Here is a 22632-nt window from a genome sequence, read left to right on the forward strand (position 1 = left end):
TTATATTTATTCGTACTCCTCAAGAGGCATGAACTGCTCGCACTCCCGGCGAAGCATCAACTCCCTTTAATGGCGGCAGAACAGCGGTTCAATTTTGTACGCGAAACTAGCGCCGTTGGTGTCTCTAGTTATATATTCCAAACTCTTTGGCTGCACCTTTTTGTAGTTCTTGTTTCCGCCGTTTCTTATGAGGGCGAAGAGGAGCGCGGAAGAGCCACACAAGTTGGAAGTCGCTCGGAACCGTGGGACAGGACCGCGGAGACAGGAAAGATCCCCGCTAGTGAGACGGAAGTTATAAGTCTACGAAACTTAACCCGCCAATGCAAATAATTAACTAGAAGAGGAAGAAGAATGAAGCCTCACCAGGCATTCGTGACAAATCCCGTCATGTAGGTGGACGTGGCAAAAACTAACAGCGGGGATGGAAAGATGAAAATGACTGTGATGATGTGTTGCGCGTTCTACATTCAATGGTGGCCGGTGAAGAAAAATATAGCGATGAAAAAGAAGTCAGAATGAAAAGGGCTGAATGGTTATAAGTCGGTAAATGTACGAAAAAAAAAAAAACACATAAGAGCCACAATTTTATCTCCGGTTCACCTTCTTAGCAGAAACTTACACCGACCTATTTCAGATGTTGTAACGTCATTTTGAAGACAATATGCGCCGGAATTTTAAACGTCATTAAACTTTGATTGTGATGTCCCACAATTTACTTTCTTTTTCTCCTTAAAATCAATATGGAATATGCAAAAGACACTAATATATATGGCTCTGTTACGTCATTTTTGAAGCCCTGAAGCACAGGAGATTAAACGACAGGGAACGCTGATAAGAATTTTCCATATATTTCTTTCTTTCTTAATTCCACAAAAAGAACGCATATATCTTCCCAACAATTAATACTACGTGCACGATATTTAGTACACATATCTTTTGAGCTATTAGTAAACTTTTTCTGGAATATCAATTGTTATTTTTTGCACTTGATAAATATCCCTCCCTATTTTTATGAAACTACCTCTAACAACTATTCTTAAAACGTAATTCTTCACCTTAAATTTTTTAAACCCAAACTCCAGATATTATTGGCCTATAGAATGTATATTAGGATGTACAATTTTGTTTAACTAATCTAGAATATATTATTGTTGCAGCAATAATATATTTACAAACAAAAATGAAAATTTGTACCAGTTACGAAATAAATCAAATTTCACTATTTCTCTCTCTTGAATACATAAAATATATGGATTTTAGAGTATTTTCGAGATACTATAAATAATTTTAACGTAATTTAACTCTATTGACGTATGTCTTATCGCGTAAAAATCGACTCCATTAATGGATAAACTCGAATAGCTATCAGGACACTTTACCTTCTCAGCAGACAATTACAAATGTGAAATATTCATTCTGGCGAAAATAGCAGTAATGTAGTTGCTTACAATAAAATAAGCAATATTCCCAAGCTATTTAATCTGAATGATATTACTAAAGAATTGTGCAATTGAGCCTTTCATGCTTTTGTGATAATGCAACATGTCGCACACTACGTCACATCTTAGGTGCGAAATACTGAAGAATTTTCTTTGCAAAATATATGTAGTGAAATTGGACACCATAATGTTACTTTTCTATTTAAGCTCAACAGGCGAGGTGGACAACCAAATCCATCTGTATCACATACAGACAGTTCTCACAGGATACTGCGCGGTTTCATGCCCCACCACATCCCGGAACTAATGCGACAGGAACTCAAATCGCAATTCTTCTCGGCAGTCACGTGAAAGGTAGAAATCAACTCTACTCTTTCTTTGCACATTAAAAAAATTATCAGTCACTTACATTCTTAATTCTCACACCTTGCATTCCAATATATCTCACACGCAGTGGCTCCTCCCACAGTTGCGGTAAACAGGAATACTGAACAAGGCTTTCTCATCTCACAGCTCCGTCTGCACAGACTTCAAAATGGCTGTTTCAGAGCTGGTCCTGATCATTCTGGGCTGCTTCGCTGCAGGTGAGTGCTCCTCTCTTTGATCCACTCTGCATGTTACATTTTCATTGCATCACTTAGAATTCAATTTCCTCACTATTAATATTATAATTGAATCGGTAATTATGAAAAAGACATATGTCCACCTTTTTCAAAAATCGAATTAACCACATTCTTATATTATGCGTCATATATATTGCTGTAGGAGAAATATTGATTTCAAGTTTGTATGAAGACAACCTCACCATCACAGTAAACATTCTGACCAGAATACAAGGGGATTCAGCTACTGCGATATTCAACATATTTATCGGAAAGGAAAGAATAGGTATACCTCAAACAACCCCAATAATTAATGGTCTTTCGGATCATGATGCTCAACTCCTAAATAGAAATATTAACACATCATAAAAAAAACTAAAGTGAGATTCAGAAATATAACCAGGGAATCATTCAATAATTTTCAAATAAATCTTAAAAATGAAACATAGGAATGAGTATACAGTCAAAGTTATATGAACAGTAAATTCAACGAGTTTCATAAAACATTTCTAAATATTTTTTTAATCCTGTTTTCCTTTAAAGTATACAAATGAAACAATATGTAACAATAGATGGATTACACAAGGTATTAAAATCTCATGCAAAACCAAGAGATCATTATACATACACAGCAGAAATAGTAATGATACAAACTTAAAACAACACTATAAAAATTATTTTAAAATATTACACAAAGTAATCCAAAAACCTAAAGAATTGCACTATAATACAACAATACAAAACTCTGATAATAAAATCAAAACAACTTGGAACATAATTAAAAAAGAAAGTGTACGATCATAAAGTAAAGTAACATACTATATCCTTATATCTAATAATACAAAAACGTGAGACCCAAGTGAAATTGCAAATATATTTAACAAATATTTTCTTACAATAATTGACAACCTCAACATCCCCCAAAATGTTAGTATTTCAGTCGCGCTCAAACCTCCTGACGTTTAGCGAAACCCAGCAACATGCGAGCGCGATGTTGTCACAGCTACTCTCTCCGTCTCTGTCTCACAGCGGCAGTAATTTTAAAACTGTGGAGCGCGACCCTTTACCTGAGGTTGGTTTGATAGGGAGATGCAGAAGACTTAATAATAATAATAATAATAATAATAATAATAATAATAATAATAATAATAATAATAATAATAATAATAATAATAATATCTTTATACTACATCGAATGAAATTAAAAGTCACAAAATATAGAAAATTAGTTGAGTCAGACGTAACTCGCTGAATTTATATCAGTTTTGTAAGTTTTACTTTTATTAGGGTTAATACATTTGTCGAATAACATAAAGGCGCAGTTTGATCAAATAAATTGAATGATAGGATTAATTTTAAATAGTAATTTTCTGTACAAATGAATTGATTGAATTCACATGGTCCTAAATAGCATTATGTCCGTGCTGTCAGAGCACAATCTTACAATAATAACGGTTATTATATGCCTGTGTTTCGTTTAAGGAAAATTATGAATTAATAAAACGAACCTTTTGTGCTGCAAATTTCTACTCCAGTGGCAGAGCTAATGGTGAGCCAACATATCGTCGTCAGCCCCCTCACCATCAGTTTTACTGTCATCTGTGTCACTGTCTTCTTGTAAATTAATGACCACTGGTTCCAAAATGATTTCCCGACCTAACTCTTTAGCGAAATCTTCCTCTTGTAATTTCACCGCGTGTTTCACGCATTTTACCCAGTCCTCAATTGTCACATTATCAAGTTCCTTATTTACAAGTTCTTCCACATCCGACATTTTAAAGTTTTGTTGTTTCTAGCGACCTCCCATTTCACCCGGATCCAAATTAGTTCTATTGCATTATAACTGGCAATGATAAGGTGGGAGTCTTATCACTTCATGCCCCATTTCATTGGCCAGCTGATCAAGTTCATACATATTTTCACTGCTTTTGAACGGCAACACTTTTTCCAAAAGTTCTGACTTAGTTTCTGATGGAGAAAACTAACACCTTTATTTTTCAGCCATTCACTCATTTAATCTTTTTTAGAGGAGGTATTTGGTGTCCTATTAATGCTAACGGAATGGTATGGAGCATTTTCCATTATAATTATACTCCCTTCCTCTAGATGATTTAGAAATCTGTTTAAGAACCAATCGCGAAATGATTGTGCCGTCATTTCTTCGTGATAATCACTGGTTTTCTTTGATCTGAATACCCATTTACTACCTGGAACGAAACCTGTTTCAGCTGATTCTACATGGCAAACTATAAAGGCACTTTAAGGTCTCCATTTCTATTTGAGTATTGCCAAACATATTTCAGAGAATGATTTTTGTTGACCCACGTTTCATCAAGGTAAAATGTGGGTCGAGTGTCACCTGATGATCTGATCATGTGCATTTTGCGCAGAAACGTCAGTCTTGCGGCAACAATATCATTCCGTTCCATTAGATATTTTCGCCCATCAATGATTTTGCTGTAGAGGAATCCCAACCGATTCAATAATCTTTTAGTGGAAGAAACTGAACCTGAGGAATTAATTTTTTTTCTAAGCAGTACGGTTAGTTTCTCAGCTGTCGGAAATTTTCCGTTATCGTAAAAGTAAAAAATTGTACGTCGTACAACGTCTTTTTGGAAGTCGTCTAGATTTGTAACTCTTTAAGGAACATTTATATTATGCTTTCTAGGAGAATGGAACAATTTATCGGCACCCTGTGTTTGCGCTCTTTTAACTTCTATGCATACACAAGACACTATAGAGACACTTAAAGAACACCCCTCGGCAGTCAGTGCTTGACATTTTGAAAAGTTAAGATTATTACGCATTTCTTGAGAAGAGTATTTCCTAAAGAAATTATAAAGGCTAAACGCCATTTTCCGAATTTTACTGCCATATCCACTCGATCCACCATTCCCACTTTTACTGGGCTCACTAAAAAGACATATTAATTGTTTTGAGAATGCCAAATTGCCAACACACGAAAAAGATATTACGTTACACTTTCATATACCGTACTTTAAACAGAACCAACTGCACACAACACCATCAGAAATCGAACTGACTTTTCAATTTAGTAGTCTCTCTTCTCTCCTCTCACAAACAGTTAACTCTGTTTATATTCTGAAGAGACCCTTTGTTTGAAGCTGTAAGTATATGGTTCTCAAAATTCTTACATATCAACATTCCTTATCGCATCGCAGCTGTATAAACATCGTCCACTACTTCATTGCTGGAAGTCAGCACAAAAGCAATGAGACAGAGGCAACTGTGACGGATAAAAATGGAATTCTTACGAAATTACGATGAAAACAGTACCCATAATCAGAAACAACTCTCTGATTCATTAGAAATCCCATCTTCCACATTAAGGACAATAATAAAAAATCGCGACAATCTCTGCAGCTGCGACGTCGGAAGGATGTAAGCGCAGGAAAGTGAAGGTGATAAACATGAGGACTTGGAAACACGCACGCGACAACCAACTATAAATTACTTATTTCGAAAGAATTGAGTACAATATAAATTGTAAATGTCTTTGACGTACAGTATAGTAATTACATAATGGAGTAATGCTGTATTACCTTTCATGAATAATGTATATCAATAAAGAAAAATTCTAATAGATACTGTATATAAGTCAAAATAAGTATACCCGTCTAATATGCGGTCCCGATTAATACGAGATTTACACACGGTCCCTTGAACAGCGTCTTGTCGGGGTTTTACCGTATTAACCCATAAAATTGGAACCACTGGGGGTAGAAATGTGATTTTTGTTTGTATGTGTTCAGAAAACATTAAACATTCATCATATATACATGCAGGGTCCAAACAACAAACCAATTTTCCCAGCGCACTTGTTATTTGATTTGAGATTTCTAAGCGGCGACTATGCAGCGGGTCTGCGAAGCCCGTATGTTGCAACGCAGCACTGCCGCTATCGGCTATCGCCAATAAGCAGACACATCTGCTAACGTCAGGAATTTTGAGCGCGACTGTAGTTTAGATTCTTTAACACATTATTTTCCGATAAAATTCCCAAAAATTCAAATATTTCCAGCAAAAAAAAAAAAAAACAAGAAATAATTTCAAATATTAAAAATCTAAAGTCAAAATTCTCCTCAGGGTATGATGAGATAACAAACAACATATTAAAAGCGAGTTCACATATTATAGCTTGGGCACTAAGTTATTTACGTAACTATTTAATGTTGAATGGTATATTTGCCGAGAGATTAAAATATTCAGTGGTTATCGGAGCTAAGAACAATGAGGAAGAGCTCCTGAGTTCTCAACAAAAGTCGATCACCAGAATTAAAAGACTGCACGGACTGAATGGCTCGGATTAGGAATCTGTCCCGGGGTTCTCTAATTAAAATCAGAAGCATAAAGTTCAGCGATAAGGACACCAGTATACTGGCTGTTTACATTTAAATATCTCTCCATTTGTACGGGAGGAACAACCAACACAATCATTTACTCGGGATCCGTCAGTAAAAAGTAATTAATATTTTGGAAACTGTGATAAAAGTTTACTAAAATGACGTCTATAAACAAAAGCTGGTGCAAAATTCTTAAACCTTCGGCTCAGACTTACATCAAACATGGGATGTCGCATAATCCACGGTGGAGTGGCCGTATACTCCAGTGTGCGAACTGTTGGCAGGCGGATGTCGAGCTCAGAGAGCAGTGCAAGAAACAGCACACCTGCTGGACGAAGTCTCCGTGTATCGGCCGTAAAGAGACGAATGGTGAAAGGAATCAGGCGAGTGGAGGCGCGCGAAAGTGCCATTGTTGAACTGGCGCCCTCCTACAGAACCGTCGCCGTTAGCCTGTCAACGGGAGGGGGGGGGCGGTGCGAAAGAAATACACATGGAAATTCTTCACCCCTCACCCCGATCCCAAGATCTTACCTCATGTAATTTACCCTTCAGACTGATCTATCGGCAGGACTAATAGAAGGAATAGTGTACGCACTCAGCCAGTTTACACGGGTCCGCCGCAACGCGGCTCTTCTGTCGCTAGGCTCCTGACTTGGAGGAAGTTCACAGTTCTTGTTACGCTAAAGGTAGTCCTTTTTAAAAAGCAAATTTCTACCATTTAACTCGTCTATTCGTAACTTTAGGAACACCTGCATAGTCCCTTATACATAATTAATAGCCTTCTCTCAGTTAACACTATTATGAACGTTCGTAACAGAAAATACAATGGGATCTGAAACGCTATGAAAGCGATAAGTTAAGTATTTAACAAGTTGCGAATTCAGGGACAGAAAACTCTACAAAATATTAAATAAAACCAGAGTTGAAAGATAATTTACATGCTTATAAATTAATTAAATTACTCACCATATGAATGATTAGTTGCCTGCTACCTTCGAAAGTTTGCGAGATGACTTGGCGGAATTACAGCTTATAATTCTCTTCGGATTTCCTGTGTCCTGAAGAAGAATCGGCACTTTAAGTAGTGGTAAACCAATTTAGGAATAATATCCATGATGTGTTCTCTGCAACAACCTGCTCCCGAAGACTGGATCGTAAGAGCGTCAATAGTGTCAAGACAGTCATAGAAGGTATCAACCCACATTGCACTTGCTGAGTTAATATTTTCTTTAATTTTCATTTCTGTTTGAAGAAGTGCGTCGTACACAGCTTGGGAGGGATGGGTTCAAAAACTGACGTTCCTACCGGATCCGTAGTCCTTGATTTGTGTGAGAGCTGCACAATATTTAGACACATTACTTTTCTGTCGAAGGCAATGGACACACAGGGTACACGCAATAAACTTAGTGGAATGATTTACGACATAACCTGCCACATGATACACTAAACATCTGTCAATCAACACGGCAGGAGTGGTATTTACCAACTCGGGCACAGCACTTTCCCAGCCTTGACCATGCAATTCTTCACAAAGAACAATTTTTTCTTTTATACTACAAGTTTCTACAGACTTCTTAGCTGCCTTGTTACGTAATTCTGCATTTTGCGCTAATGTTCGCATTTGATTCACAAAAGATGTGAGTAGTTTATCACTTTTCGGTTCACAGTTTCCTGCAATGTTAAGGACCTGCTTTGCAGGGACATAAATACATTGTAATAAATGCATATGGAGGAAATCTATCGTCGAAAGATGGTCATCTGAACTGAGTGAACGTAAAACTCCGAAGTGACGTTCCAAGGGGTCTTGGGTGAGTTTCCCTGTTAGGACATAATTGTATCCTTTGCTCCAGAGCCATTCATTCATTTCTAAAGTATTCTGCAAGGTTACTACTAAAGACTCCATTGTTATACCGGAAGCAAATGTGTTGGTTGTAGTTCTGAGACATTGAAGAAAATTAATAAGGAATTTGTGGTTAGAGGAGTCTTAATAAAGAGTCTTAGCAGGAGTGTGTAAATTTAATGCGCCGGCAATGCAGTTTAAATGCCTTGTAAATTCTTCAGTGTCCTCACAGCCCTCGAAACCCGATGACCCTACTTCACGATAAAATTTGAGACTTTTGGCGACACTGTCACTGAAGAGTTGGAACGCAAGTCTGGCATTCATTCTCTGAAAGGACGAAGGATCTAAATAAGCTGTTGTCAACTTGGGACAAACACTAAGACTGGCACATCCAGATAGATCTCCCTCAAAAAGTCTCCTATAAAAACTGAAATTGATGTTTTTCTCCTTGTAAGAGAGTGCGACTTTATCATGGAAATAATTTCTTATGCCTTTCAGTATGTGTACAAAATCTGAGAATGCCCATATCTTGCTTTTTCCGTCAGACGGGTTAGGAATATAGCATTGTGCTGGATTTTTTTTTTCCATTGATTTCTAAAGATTTCCAGGCCATTTTATTTGTTTGACTGCCATCGCAAGTGAAACCGACTACTCTCGCCCCAAACTGCTTCTAATTGTAGTGTAACTTGAATAAGAATTTTAGCGAGAATATCACCAGCAGTAGCGTTTCTGCTAGCGGAAATAGCAATTGGTTGAATCCAATCTTGCATAAATATATTCAATGATTTGCTAATTGTTTCTTTTGGACATCAGACGTGAGATCTCCGAAATCAAAAAATACGTCCACTCTAAGGGAATAATTATTAAATTTAATTTCTTCTCTGAATTTGACCTCATCGAATATTACCACTCCGCAACGTTTATTTTCATATATTTCATCATTTCGGTAAATTGGGGAAAATGTGAGGTAAAACTCTTGGTTGTAATTTTCAACGCACTCGCGGTATTGCTGTCTTATGACGTTTTATATTACAACAGTCTGATCGGTTATTTACCGAAAACTGCCTATCTTTCCGCGGAATCTCTTTGGCTCACTTTCCTAACTAATCTTTTTCTTTAGAAGACGAAGAAAAATGTCTTGTTACACTATTTTTACTGTATTCCGAGCTTTTTGCTATTAGATCTATGCAAAAGATAGTAAATATCAATACCTTAAAAACAATATACTTTGCATACTTCCATTCGGTAATGAGTTTTGGAATAATATTCTGGGGAAATTCCACAGATAGTAACAATATATTTCTATTACAAAAAAAGAGTAATTAGAATAATAGTAGGTGCCAAATCTAGGGAATCGTGTAGGACTATTTTCAAAAAACGACAAATAATGCCCATGGCTTTTCTCAGTATATATCTTTACATTAATAGTCTTCCTCGTATGTAATCGTGAAAACTTTGTAACTAATTCAACAGTTCTTAGCATAAATACACGTCAAAAAATGACTTTCATACTCCATCGGCAAGTCTATCGTGCTATCAAAAAGGAGTGCGTTATATGGCAGTAAAAATTTTAATAGCCTCCCTATCGATATAAAAAATGAAACTCAAAACATAAAATTATTTAGGGCCAAATTAAAGAAGTACCTAATTTCTCACGCATTCTATTCTGTAGGTGAATTCATGACATTCAATAACACTTCATGAAATTGATACTAAAACTATGTGTTGTACTAGTAGACTATATTGTAAATCTCATCTGTATATATTTCATCTAGACTGTGACTATAAATTAAGATTTTATAATAGTATTAAGTTTTTTGACTTGTTCCATATTCTAGCTGTAATGATGTATGAATACCATGGAATGTTAATAAACACAATACAATACAATATAACCGAGAACAAAACAGTACGGAATTTTTGTAATCATTTTGTAAAACACCACAAAATATTCTTTTGTTACGGTTAATTCAAAGCACAACAAATTGAAGACATCTACTTAACTCTCAACAACAAAGCATATTAACAATCCCTAGCAACTTTCATCATTAAACGCGCGAGAAATATATTTTCGAGGTGTCCAACTTCAGACAACAGATGGAACGTAGCGATCGAAGCGCCATTAGTTATCAGGTCCGCCACCGACAATAGGAAAGCATAGCAGAGCGTACACTTTTTCTTCTATTCGTCCTGCTATCGGTAAGGCATACACCAGAGGCGGCCGCAACTTACATTCCCATAATGGCAACAACCGCCCGTTGCCTCTCACTCTACACTGATTACCCGGCTACCACAACTCTTCTCCTAAAGAGCTCGTCCGCACATAAGTCGATTAATCTGAAACCGTCCTGCTTCAGTGGTGGTTGGATACATCACGACACCCATTCGTCAGCGGTAACACGTCGGAGCGACATTTCGGCCCCGTCGAACAGAGATGTTCACCAGAATGCCTCAATCACTCCTGGTACTCCTGAGGGTACTCTACGTGACTACATGACCACTGGTCTGGGCTCCGAACCTGGGCTCGCCTATAGAGACAGTATGAAGGATCCACTATCGTTTCGTTGCTGGGCTGTCGGATCACACAAGTCTGAAGCCGCGGTGGAAACTGGGACAGAACCGGAGAAGGCAAGGTCTCCGCAGGCGAGACGGGACTTAAAAGCCTAGTAAACTAAATTTGCTAATGGACATAAACTAGAAGAGGAAGAATAATGAAGCCTCAGGCATTCTTAACAAATCCCATCATGGAGGCGGACGTGGCAAATCTAACAGCGGGGATGGAGAAGTTAAAATGATTGTAATGATGTGGTGGTCGTTCCGCATGCAATGGTGGAAGGCAGAGAAAAATATAGCAATGAAAAAGGAGAGAACAAAAAGGTCTGGGTTGTGATAGCCCAATGAATTTACGAAAAGAAAAGCACGAGAGTCACCCGCCTCAACTGGGGCAGGATGGTGAATGTTAGAAAGAAGCAGGAGAGCCAGAATTGTCACCGGTGACAAATTTGGTGGAAGCCACCTCGACTGCCCTTGGGAGAGATTCCTACTCGGGCTGATTACTTGGTTCAGATATTTCCGAGGTATCCTATTTCCAGGTAATCTATGGCGATTGCTTGACCTCATTTATTCTGGCAAGAAAATTATGTAACTCTAAAGTCGGTCATTACAGGCTTCAATGCTAATGTAATACCTATGGAATGAATTAAATGAAATTAAATTAAAAGCGCCAAGAATAATTAGCTTATTACATCGAAATAGTAAATATAGCCAAAAAATTTGTTGTACGAACGAAAAAGAACCTTGATGACGAAACCCATAAGTGCTACCGTCTCTGATCAGCAAATAAAATAAATTTACTAGATCACGCTTGAAAGAAAAAAAAAAAAGGAGAGAGGGAGGACACAAAGTCGACAAGGCAGTGGATTTATTTGCGAGTCACTAGCTTCCATGTGGAAAAGGATTGCTGTTATTAGAACCCAACGATTTTGCATTTCTATGTTATAAGGAAAGGATGACAAATAAAGCAATGGACGCCCAGTATATTGAAAATATACCAATACAATTAAAATAATTTCAGATTTTTAAGTACGTTATTTTACGACATATTAGGGCAATTAGCGTCTGAATGAAATAAAGGTGATAATGCCGGTGAAATGAGTCCGGAGTCCAGTAAATTCAGATTGCTTGACTCTAACATCTGGTGTTATTTATGTTCCCTACAATTCATGTTCTTATCCGTCGCTGTAGAGGAACGGTTAGCATCCTGACCGTGAAACTAGCGGGCCCAGCCGGGGTTTTCCCTCAACCCGTTAAGAGCAGATGCTGGGTAATTTTCGGCGCTGGACCCTGGACTCATTTCGCTGGCATTGTCACCATATCATTCACACTCTAGATAACCATAGATGTTGATAAAGTGTCGTAAAGTAAACAAAACTGATATTCTTAACTTCACGTAACGTGCAATTCCTCCAGGTGACAGCTTGGTGCTCGAACCCTTGACGCCGCACTTGGTGCGCGTGAGGGAAGGCGACAGTGTGACGCTGGAAGCTTACGTGGAGACGGAGGAGGACAACTTGTGGTTCTTCGGGCCGGGCAGTAGGAAAATAGGCCCTTCCGACCACAGAGTCGCCATCACGAGGGACGAGTCCACAATGCAACTCTCCATGTTAAGAGTGGATCGCTTCCAGTCGGGACGTTACTTCTTGAAAGGTTTCGACATCCGGAGTAACGAGAGCCTCAACTGGACTGTGATCGTGCAAGGTGAGCTCCTGTCCTGATGTCGGAATTGTGTGGCATGAACAGAATCCTCAGTAAGCTATGTTTGTGGTTTCAGTTGTTCCTGAATTGCACTTTTCCTTGGTCACCGCTTCCATGTGCTGCGTCAATGTTGAGGAATCTGCATTGAGCTATGGAACTGCGCATTATGAAGACGTGACCTGGGATTATGAAGGGTGCAACGTCACAATCAGATCTGCAAATCAAGATGTCATCAAGACTTATAACCAGTGTGAGGTGAGTAAATGCATAAAGCATGCTCTCACATTTATCAATTCTCCCGGAGCAAAATCTGTTTAAATTCTGTTGCGTGTATAATACAGGTATCATTTTTGTCGCAATGTTGTACTTTTTCGCAAGAATTGCATTCAGCAAATGTTAACATGTATCAAACGTGCTGGGCTTCATATTTAGCATTATTTTCCCTGCCATTTATATCCAAGGATTTTCCTCTCTTCACGATTTCCACTCTTAAGTATTGGGGTATAAACTGTGACACTTCCTCTATGTTAAACTTTGAGGGGCGTATAGAAACTTATTTTATCGTTTTGATCAATTCGTCTTATTGATATCATAAAATTTTCACATACATGAAGCATTTCTTACCCGCTAAAATGCAGAACAGAAATGCAGAAATGTCTTCAGCAGTATCATGGCAGAGAACCTACAGCAATAAAGACGGTGACTTCAGAAGAAAAGTAGGCTATTCCGTTTGTGAGAAAAATGGTTTAACTTGGAAGCGTGGCTACCACAGATGTATTCTCTATTTGAAAATTTAGGGGAATAATTACAAACAAGCATTTTTAATGCATATATTATTTTAATGTACCGAAGTACATATGATATTTCCATGCAGATATTCTGCGCCATCATACGATGAAAGAGTAATGGAACGGAGAAAAATTCTCTCCGGCGCCGGGATTTGAACCCGGGTTTTCAGCTCTACGTGCTGATGCTTTATCCACTAAGCCACACCGGATACAACTCCGACGCCGGTTAGAATCGTCTCAGATTAAGCTCCAACTCTTGGGTTCCCTCTAGTGGCCGCCCTCTGCACTACGTCATAGATGTCTATGAACGCAGGACCGAAGTCCACACTTGTGCTGAGGTGCACTCGATATGAGTGACTAGTTGGCCGGGATCCGACGGAATAAGCGCCGTCTTAAATCACAAAGTGATTTACGCATATCATATATATTATTTTAATGTACCGAAGTACATATGATATTTCCATGCAGATATTCTGCGTCATCATACGATGAAAGAGTAATGGAACGGAGAAAAATTCTCTCCGGCGCCGGGATTTGAACTAGAGGGAACTCAAGAGTTGGAGCTTAATCTGAGACGATTCTAACCGGCGTCGGAATTGTATCCGGTGTGGCTTAGTGGATAAAGCATCAGCACGTAGAGCTGAAAACCCGGGTTCAAATCCCGGCGCCGGAGAGAATTTTTTCTCCGTTCCATTACTCTTTCATCGTATTTTTATTGCACTTTAATGCCGACGGGCTCTCTTTATCAAATCATTTGAAAGTGGAACTTAGAGAGTGCAATAATGTAAGAACATTTATTTCAGAAAAACTATTATTAATATACTACACATTTGTTGTAACTACATTGAAAAACATGAAACATTGTTAGAAGCAATCACTTTGCTCTTAGTTCGTAGCCAAATGCGCTAGAATTTTAATAATCATTCTTTGTGTTTTAGCACTTCTTATATAATTCTTCGTATCCTGTTTTAATAGGACTGTAAACATCAAGCGCTACAGTAATGCAACACTTACGGAATTAAATTTTCGAATCTCTACGTTCGAAATATTACGTCAATTATTGCAATTTCGACAGCTGAATAAATATTGATAATGACGATGATGATGATTATGATGGTGATAATAATAATAATAATAATAATAATAATAATAATAGGCACCCTACAAGCTCGCGTAAAGGGCAATTGCATCTTCAAGAATTATCAGTGTTTACTACAGCATTACTTTGGCCGCTGGTAAACGTCATTATACATTTTAGGATTTTAACCTCTGCACTCCTGATGCATTCGGACGGACATGTGTTTTGTCTGCTTACTGACGTGGACATGTAATATTAAAAATTTTTATTAATCTGTCCTACGGAATAATATCTATAATATTGACAATTAATATTTGAGAAAAATTCGCTCCGGCACCGGGGATCGAACCCGGGTCCTTGGTTCTACGTACCAAGCGCTCTGACCATTGAGCTACGCCGAATTAAATCCATAGCACTGGATCGAACTGTCCTCCTTCAATGTTTCCTTTTGTGGCCTGACTTCAAGTTAGGCATATAAGTTGACGTTTTATGTTCAAGTCAACTGCCATTATATGAGGGGTGCACTCAGCTCAATCCCCAGAACAATTCACACAGGCTCGCCGCCGGCACATGGGGAATCCCCACGGTCAGCACCGCCGCACTTTGCACATATGATGTTGTTGGTACAACGTTTTAACCGATGTCCGAACCGTTGGCACCTAAAGAACCGCATTGGGTTCGGCACATACGCACGCACAAGGACACGCTCGTAGTCGACAAGGATGTATTCTGGCAAGAGAGACGTCTCAAAGGTCAGAAAGACTGTGCTCAGGGGTTCAGTCCGTCCGTCCCGCTTACACAGTAAACGGTAAGCCTTGGACACGGACTGTTCCGCCAGCTCTAATTGGATCTCTTCATCGGACATAGCATCTAGAGAATCCGTATGCACAACTCCTCGCGTGGTGTTCAGTGAGGTGTGTCGCTCAACTCTGCTTGGGTAGGATCCCAGCAACTTTGCTTTCAATAGCGCCTCACTCTGTTTTGCAGATGCAGTCTCAACAAGGAGACTGCCGCTGCGGAGTCGAGTTGCATTTCTGACCTTGCTCACGAGTCCATTGAGTGGGCGTCTCACATAGGTTTTTCAAAGTTTTTTCGGTTCCGTCCAAGGTAATACTAATAAACTTTGGAGGCGGCACTTTAACTGTTACTTTCTCAGGGTCCAAGCCCATTGCAGTGTTCGTCATATGACCATCAGTCGCACTGTCTTTTCCTAACTTTGGTTTCTCATGTTGTAGTTTCTCTAATGAAGGGAAAGAGGAGCGCGAAGAGGCCATTTTGGAATTGTTCCACCATACAGAACCGTCGTCGTCAGCCTGCCACCCGGGGGCGTAAGAAAAGACACCTGAATATTCTTCTCGGTCTGTGCCGGCTGTGGGCACCCCCTCACAGTTCGATCCCTAGCAACCCATCTTACGCAAGTTACCCTTCAAACTTGGCATTAAACATCTAACGGCAAGTCGTACACCAAAGGTGATACACAATTTTATGCCTCAACCGCTAGAATAACCGCCCGTGGCTCCCCACTCTACACTGGACAACCCCAGGACTATCCAGCTTCCAGAACCCGACTCGTAAAAAGCTCGCCCGACCATCATAAGTCGAATAATCCGAGACCGCAAAGCTTCAGGGTACTTGTGGTTGATTACATCGCGTAACCCTTTCGTCAGGGGTGACATGTCGGAGCGATATATCCGCACTGGTGAGCTGAGTCGGTCACTGGGGCGTCTAAATCGCCATTGGAACTCTACGTGATTGTACATGACTACTGGTCTGGGCTCCACACCTAAATTTGCATATAGAGCCAGTATTGTTTCGTTGCAGAGCGTCCTGTCGGGCCACACAATTCGGAAGTCGCGCTCGAAACCGTGGGACAGGACCACGGAGATAGGAAAGATCCCCGCTGGTGAGACGGGAGTTATAAGCCTAAGAACTTTAACCTAAGAACGAATATAATAACTAGAAGCGGAAGAAGAATGAAGCTTCATCAGGCATTCTCAACAAATCCTGTCATGTAGGCGGACGTGGCAAGAACAAAACAGCGGGGATGAAGAGGTGAAAATGGATGTGATGATGTGGTGGGCGTTCCGCATGCAATGGTGGCCGGCGGGGAGAAATAGATCGATGGAAAAGACGAGAGAACGAAAAGGGCTGGTTGGTGGTAAGACGAAAAATGGCTGAAAAGAAGAGCACGAGAGGCACTATTGCACCCCCCGGTCACCAACTCGGAGAAACCCACCTCTATCGGGCCAAAATAAAAATCGCTATCATTCTGCCTCTCTTGATAATCACATTAATAAGAAAATCTTCGAAGATATTTTAGTATCTTACCCAATTCTTGGACACTGAATCAGGCCCATCGATCGTGATTTTGCATTCATTGAGCACTGTAGAAAAAGAGACAAAGTGCAGTCCTGACTACTGTATATATATATCGTGAAGAAAATGCAGAACAAAAAATCCAATTGTAGTTGTGTTCACAGTCTCTGGGCAGATAGAAACGCCGCTGACGAACGAGTTATAAAGACACTTGATTATAAAAACTTTTTCGAGACGGATTAGAAAACTTGTTGCAGGAATATGCGCACTTTTCCAAAGGAATGGACCCGAAGCAGGAGAAAGCATGACTCGGCCCTTGTACAAAGTACGAAGACACCGAAAGGGAAACACGACACCTCCCTCTTAGTTCAATGGGCAACACATTCAAATGAATCGAACAAAAGTAGATGACATATTCCACCTCCTGTAATGCGCCAGAATATGAACAATAAAATTTGTACAAAATTGTAATGGGAAACACAGGAAGAACAGCCGAGGAAATTAAACATGATGTGAAATGAAAAAAGAGGGTGTAGATCTATTGCATGTAGTTTATTTGAGTTCAGAATATTAAAATATGTAGCGTAATATGTAAAAGGGAAAGATCATTATGATGAGAGTACATGAAAAATGTGGGTATTTTTAATCTAGTGTGTGTTAAAAGTTTACAGCATTGAAACAAATTTTATGTATAACAAGGTAAAATGATAACGAAACATCAAATCTTTAAATGTGACAAATATCTGCAGTTAGAAAAAAAGCATGTGGATGCATATTACAATACGTAATTTACGCCAATATAGGAGTTATGGCGTAATAAAATTACATTTGAGAAAAAATAATGTTGAACATTACAAATTAAAAAAATTAAACTGTTAGTGTAAACTTATGCTGCAAAGATTATATGTAATTTAAAAAAAGAAACTAAGAGAAAGTGAAATAACACAATAAAACATTATGTTAAAGGCCTAAAAAATCAGTTCTCATTATTTGTGGATAAAAATGCGTAAGTCCATTTCTTTAAGCCTTAATATCTAAGTGTAAATTAGATTATTTCGAAAAAAGCATTTCTAAAGCCAAGCTATTTGTTGGCTAGTATTTCATGGAACCAAACTTAATTTACTTGAAAGGAAAGTGTGAACTCTGCAAATATTCAAAGCTCCTTTGCAAAAAAAAAAAAAAAAAAAAAAAAAAAAAAAAAAAAAAAAAACTAAGAAAGTGGACTTAGGCAGTTTTTGCATTTGGGCCTCCAATTTCAAATATTTGCAATAGTGTGAATTGTTGATTTAGACAAAAACAAAATTTCACATTGCATGCAGAACTGCATACACAATGATGTCCCATGTCTCATTTTCAACAAATGTGTTGGTTACAATGTTGTTCGTGTGAATGATACGCTTATAATAAATTTGGTGTTGTCTTTTCTTTTTTTTCACAGAAACTCTTGATGTTAGATCCTAGTCAGAGAAAAGAAATTTTGTTAGAAGCAGCCCGGAATGGAGACATATTAGAGGTGTCAACGTTGTTGATGATGGGAACTCCAGTGGAAGACAACATACTTTGTGAGGCTTCGCGCCGAGGTCACATCCAAGTGACACAATTATTGCTCAACGTATTTCGAAATCTTTCCGCTGAGATTGAGCTCAATGTATTCGGAAGTGGATTTCCATACAGACAAACAATAACATTTGTTCATTGCGCTGCTTGGTCAGGATCAATCCCTCTCGTGGAAATTTTTCTTGCACGCGAAATAAACTTAAGCAGTCATTATGCGACACCAACTTTTCTGTTTGCGGCTCTGTCAGGATCACTGCCGCTGGTCCAGGCTTTCTTATCGTGGGGCGCGGAGCGAAATAGCACGGACACGAATGGTAACACGCCTATCACCTACGCTGCACTATCAGGATCTCTTTCTCTTGTTCAATATTTCATAGAGGCAGGAGAGGACCCGCTGCTCGTCGACACTAATGGATACAGCCTCATGTTTTTCGCTGCTCGATCGGGTTCCGAATCTTTGGTGAAATTCCTTGCATCCCTTGGTTTAAATCCTTTACAGAAGAACGCATACAATGAAACTCCTATTGCATATGCGATACATTCAGGATCACTTTCCATGTTGAATATTTTTTTAGAGTGGGGAGCGAGCCCATCTTCAAAGAACAATCAGGGACTTTCACTGTTGCACATAGCAACGTCTGAAGATTACTTCCCACTTATTAAGCGTCTTATCACTGCGGGCGCTAATATAAACGCTATGGATGTAAATGGGAGAACACCGCTGCATTGGGCGGTATCTCGAGGTGACGTCCAAGTTACAGAGTTCCTTACCAATGCAGGCGCTAATACAGATACATTTGACGATGAAGGTATGACACCACTCCACACAGCGGCCAGTAACAGTGACTTAGAAATTGCTCAGCTACTTATCAAAGCAGGCGCTAGCACAGATGTTGTGGATATTCAAGGTGGTACACCGCTCCATTTGGCGGCATGGTGGGGTTATTGGGAAGTTGCTCAGCTTCTTGTCAAAGCAGGCGCTAACACAGATTTATTTGATATTCAACATATGACACCACTCCACTGGGCGACTTTGAAAAATCACCTGGAAGTGGTGCAGCTTCTTATCAAAGCAGGAGCTAGGATACATGTTTCTGTCCAATATCGTGTGACACCGCTCCACTGGGCGGCTAGTAATGGTCACTTTGAAGTTGCTCAGCTTCTTATCATTGAAAGAAATAGCACAGATATAGTTGACAATCTAGGTATGACACCACTCCAATGGGCAGCTAGTAATGGTCACTTTAATGTTGCTCAGCTTCTTATCAATGAAGGAGCTAGCTCAGATGTAGTTGACAATGAAGGTACGACACCACTCCACAGAGCGGCTGGTAATGGTCACTTTGAAGTTGCTCAGCTTCTTATCAATGAAGGAGTTAGCACAGATGTAGTTGACAATCAAGGTATGACACCACTCCACAGAGCGGCTGGTAATGGTCATTTTGAAGTTGTTCAGCTTCTTATCAACGAAGGAGCTAGCACAGATGTAGTTGACAATCACGGTATGACACCACTCCACAGAGCGGCTAGTAATGGTCACTTTGAAGTTGCTCAGCTTCTTATCAACGAAGGAGCTAGCCCAGATGTAGTTGACAATCAAGGTATGACACCACTCCACAGAGCGGCTAGTAATGGTCACTTTGAAGTTGCTCAGCTTCTTATCAACGAAGGAGCTAGCCCAGATGTAGTTGACAATCAAGGTATGACACCACTCCACAGAGCGGCTAGTAATGGTCACTTTGAAGTTGCTCAGCTTCTTATCAACGAAGGAGCTAGCACAGATGTAGTTGACAATCAAGATATGACACCACTCCACAGAGCGGCTAGTAATGGTCACTTTGATGTTGCTCAGCTTCTTATCAACGAAGGAGCTAGCACAGATGTAGTTGACAATCAAGGTATGACACCAATCCACAGAGCGGGTAGTAATGGTCACACGAAAGTTGTTCAGGTCCTTATCAATGAAGACGCTAGCACAAACATAGAAGACAATGAAGGTATGACACCACTCCACTGGGCGGCTAGAAATGGTTACTTGGAAATTGCTCAGCTTCTTACCAATATAGGCTCCAGCACAAACATGGAAGACAATGAAGGTATGACACCACTCCACTGGGCGGCTAGAAATGGTTACTTGGAAATTGCTCAGCTTCTTACCAATATAGGCTCCAGCACAAACATACAAGACAATCAAGGTATGACACCACTCCACTGGGCGGCTAGAAATGCTCACTTGGAAATTGCTCAGCTTCTTACCAATATAGGCTCCAGCACAAACATAGAAGACAATCAAGGTATGACACCACTCCACTGGGCAGCTAGAAATGGGTATTTGCATGTCACTGAATGTCTTGTTAAAGCAGGTGCTAGTGTAGACTTGGCAAACAATAGAGGAGTCACAGCACTGCACTTGGCGGCGGTCATGGATCATTTGCCTGTTGTTCAATTTCTTATTAACAATGGCGCGAAACCAGCCTCTGTTGATAAACTTGGAAGGACAGCATTAGACTTGGCCAAGGTGCTAGAAAGAACAGAAGTTGCAAAATGGCTCTCACAAGTGAAGAAATGAGACAGTGTTGTAGTTGTGTGATGTTATCTTTAATGAAAAAATGATTGGATTTCAACTTGCATCACTACTTAACTAAATACTTTGTCGATTTCATTTCACTAAAATTGAATAATTCATACTTGTTTTCAGGAGATTTTAATCCAAATTCTTCATGGGAAGCAAATATTATTATTTTATTATTATTATTATTATTATTATTATTATTATTATTATTATTATTATTATTATTATTTTAATTGTTATGTAGGTTATGCATGGAAGAATAATAATATTGAGTTGTAAAATGTAATGTTTATATATAGTGAAATAATATATACATATATACATCCGGTCGAGGTGGGTTCCTCCAAGTGGTGACCGGGGGTGCAATGGTGGCTCTCGTGCTCTTCTTTTCGGCCATTTTTCGTCCCATCACCAACCACTCCTCTTCGTTCTCTCTTCTTTTTCATCACTATTTCTCTCCGCCGGCCGCCATTGCATGCGGAACGCCCACCACATCATCACAGCCATTTTCACCTCTCCATCCCCGCTGTTTTTGTTCTTGCCACGTCCGCCACCATGACGGGATTTGTTAACAATGCCTGATGAGGCTTTATTCTTCTTCCCCTTCTAATTCTTATATCTATTATTAGGTTAAGTTTCTTAGGTTTATAACTCCCGTCTCACCAGCGGGGATCTTTCCTATCTCCGTGGTCCTGTCCCACGGTTTCGAGCGCGACTTCCAACTTGTGTGGCCCGACAGGGCGCCCAGCAACGAAGCAAGAGTGGACCCTTCATACTGCCCCTATATGCAAGTCTAGGTGCGGAGCCAGGACCAGTAGTCATGTACACTCACGTGGAATCCCAATGGGGGTCAGGAGCGACTTAAACGTCCCGGTGACCGATTCTGCTCGCCGGGGCGGATATATCGCTCCGACGTGTTACCGCTGACGTATGGGTGTCGCAGTGTAATCAACCACAAGTCCCCTGAAGCTGCGTGCGGTCTCGGATTGCTCCGGCTTTGGGAGGGTCGGTCGGAGTTGCCGCAGTAGTCTGGCACTTGTATTCGGTGTAGAGTGGGGAGCCACGGGCGGTTATTCCCGTGGTAGGGGCATAAAGCTGCGACACGCCTCTGGTGTAAGACTTGCCATTAGGTGTGTAATGACCAGTTTGAAGGGTAACTTGCGTGAAGTGGGTTGCTTGGGATCGGGCTGTGGGGGGGTCCCCACGGCCGGCACAGACCGCGAAGAATTCTTAGGCGTCTTTTTCTTTCGCCCCCCCCCCCGGTGACAGGCTGACGCCGACAGTTCCGTAGGGAGGGCCAGTTCAAAATGGCCTCTTCGCGCTCCTCTTCTCCTCCCTCAGAAAAAAATAATAAAAAACAGAAGACAGGAATTGATACGACTGGTGGTCAAATTTTGACGAAAATTGCTATGGACTTGGACCCTGAGAAAGTAAATGTCAAAGTGCCGCCTCCGTAGTTTATCAGTATCACCTTGGACGGAACAGAAAAGACAATGAAAAACATCAGTCCATTTTACGTGAGACGCGCACTCGACGGACTCGTTGGGAAGGTCAAAAATGCAACTCGCCTACGCAACGGTAGTCTCCTAGTCGAGACGGTATCTCCAAAACAGAGTGAGACGCTGTTGAAAGCGAAGTTGCTAGGGTCTTACTCTATTAAAGTCGAACGACACTCCTCGCTTAACACCACGCGGGGAGTAGTGCATACGAATTCTCTGGACGGTATGTCTGATGAAGAGATCCAACTACAACTGGCGGAACAGTCTGTATCCAAGGCTTACCGTTTATTACGTAAGCGGGACGGACAGACTGTTCCGCTGAG

General features: G+C 40.1%; 2 protein-coding genes across 2 annotated transcripts in view; one reads left to right on the plus strand and one right to left on the minus strand.

The window, feature by feature from the left end:
* Nucleotides 1-22632, minus strand: part of LOC138693484 (zinc finger protein 233-like) — an 81259-nt gene that overhangs the window by 2446 nt on the left and 56181 nt on the right. The gene's annotated exons all lie outside the window — the stretch shown is intronic.
* On the plus strand, nucleotides 1777-21128 carry LOC138693483 (serine/threonine-protein phosphatase 6 regulatory ankyrin repeat subunit B-like). Its single transcript, XM_069817474.1, has 5 exons — nucleotides 1777-1793; nucleotides 1953-2023; nucleotides 12215-12502; nucleotides 12576-12754; nucleotides 18120-21128. Exons 2-5 carry the CDS (start codon nucleotides 1975-1977, stop codon nucleotides 20805-20807), a joined length of 3204 nt encoding a protein of 1067 aa, XP_069673575.1. The 5' UTR covers nucleotides 1777-1793; nucleotides 1953-1974; the 3' UTR covers nucleotides 20808-21128.

Source organism: Periplaneta americana, chromosome 17 (assembly GCF_040183065.1).
Source record: "Periplaneta americana isolate PAMFEO1 chromosome 17, P.americana_PAMFEO1_priV1, whole genome shotgun sequence".
NCBI classification, from domain to species: Eukaryota; Metazoa; Arthropoda; class Insecta; order Blattodea; family Blattidae; genus Periplaneta; species Periplaneta americana.

Bases quoted from the DNA above. Each gene is read 5' to 3' on its own strand.
- LOC138693483 (XM_069817474.1), top strand. From the start codon at position 1,975: ATGGCTGTTTCAGAGCTGGTCCTGATCATTCTGGGCTGCTTCGCTGCA. The intron at 12,503-12,575 runs GTGAGCTCCTGT...TTGTGGTTTCAG, and splicing joins CTGGACTGTGATCGTGCAAG to TTGTTCCTGAATTGCACTTT. The intron at 12,755-18,119 runs GTGAGTAAATGC...TTTTTTTCACAG, and splicing joins AGACTTATAACCAGTGTGAG to AAACTCTTGATGTTAGATCC.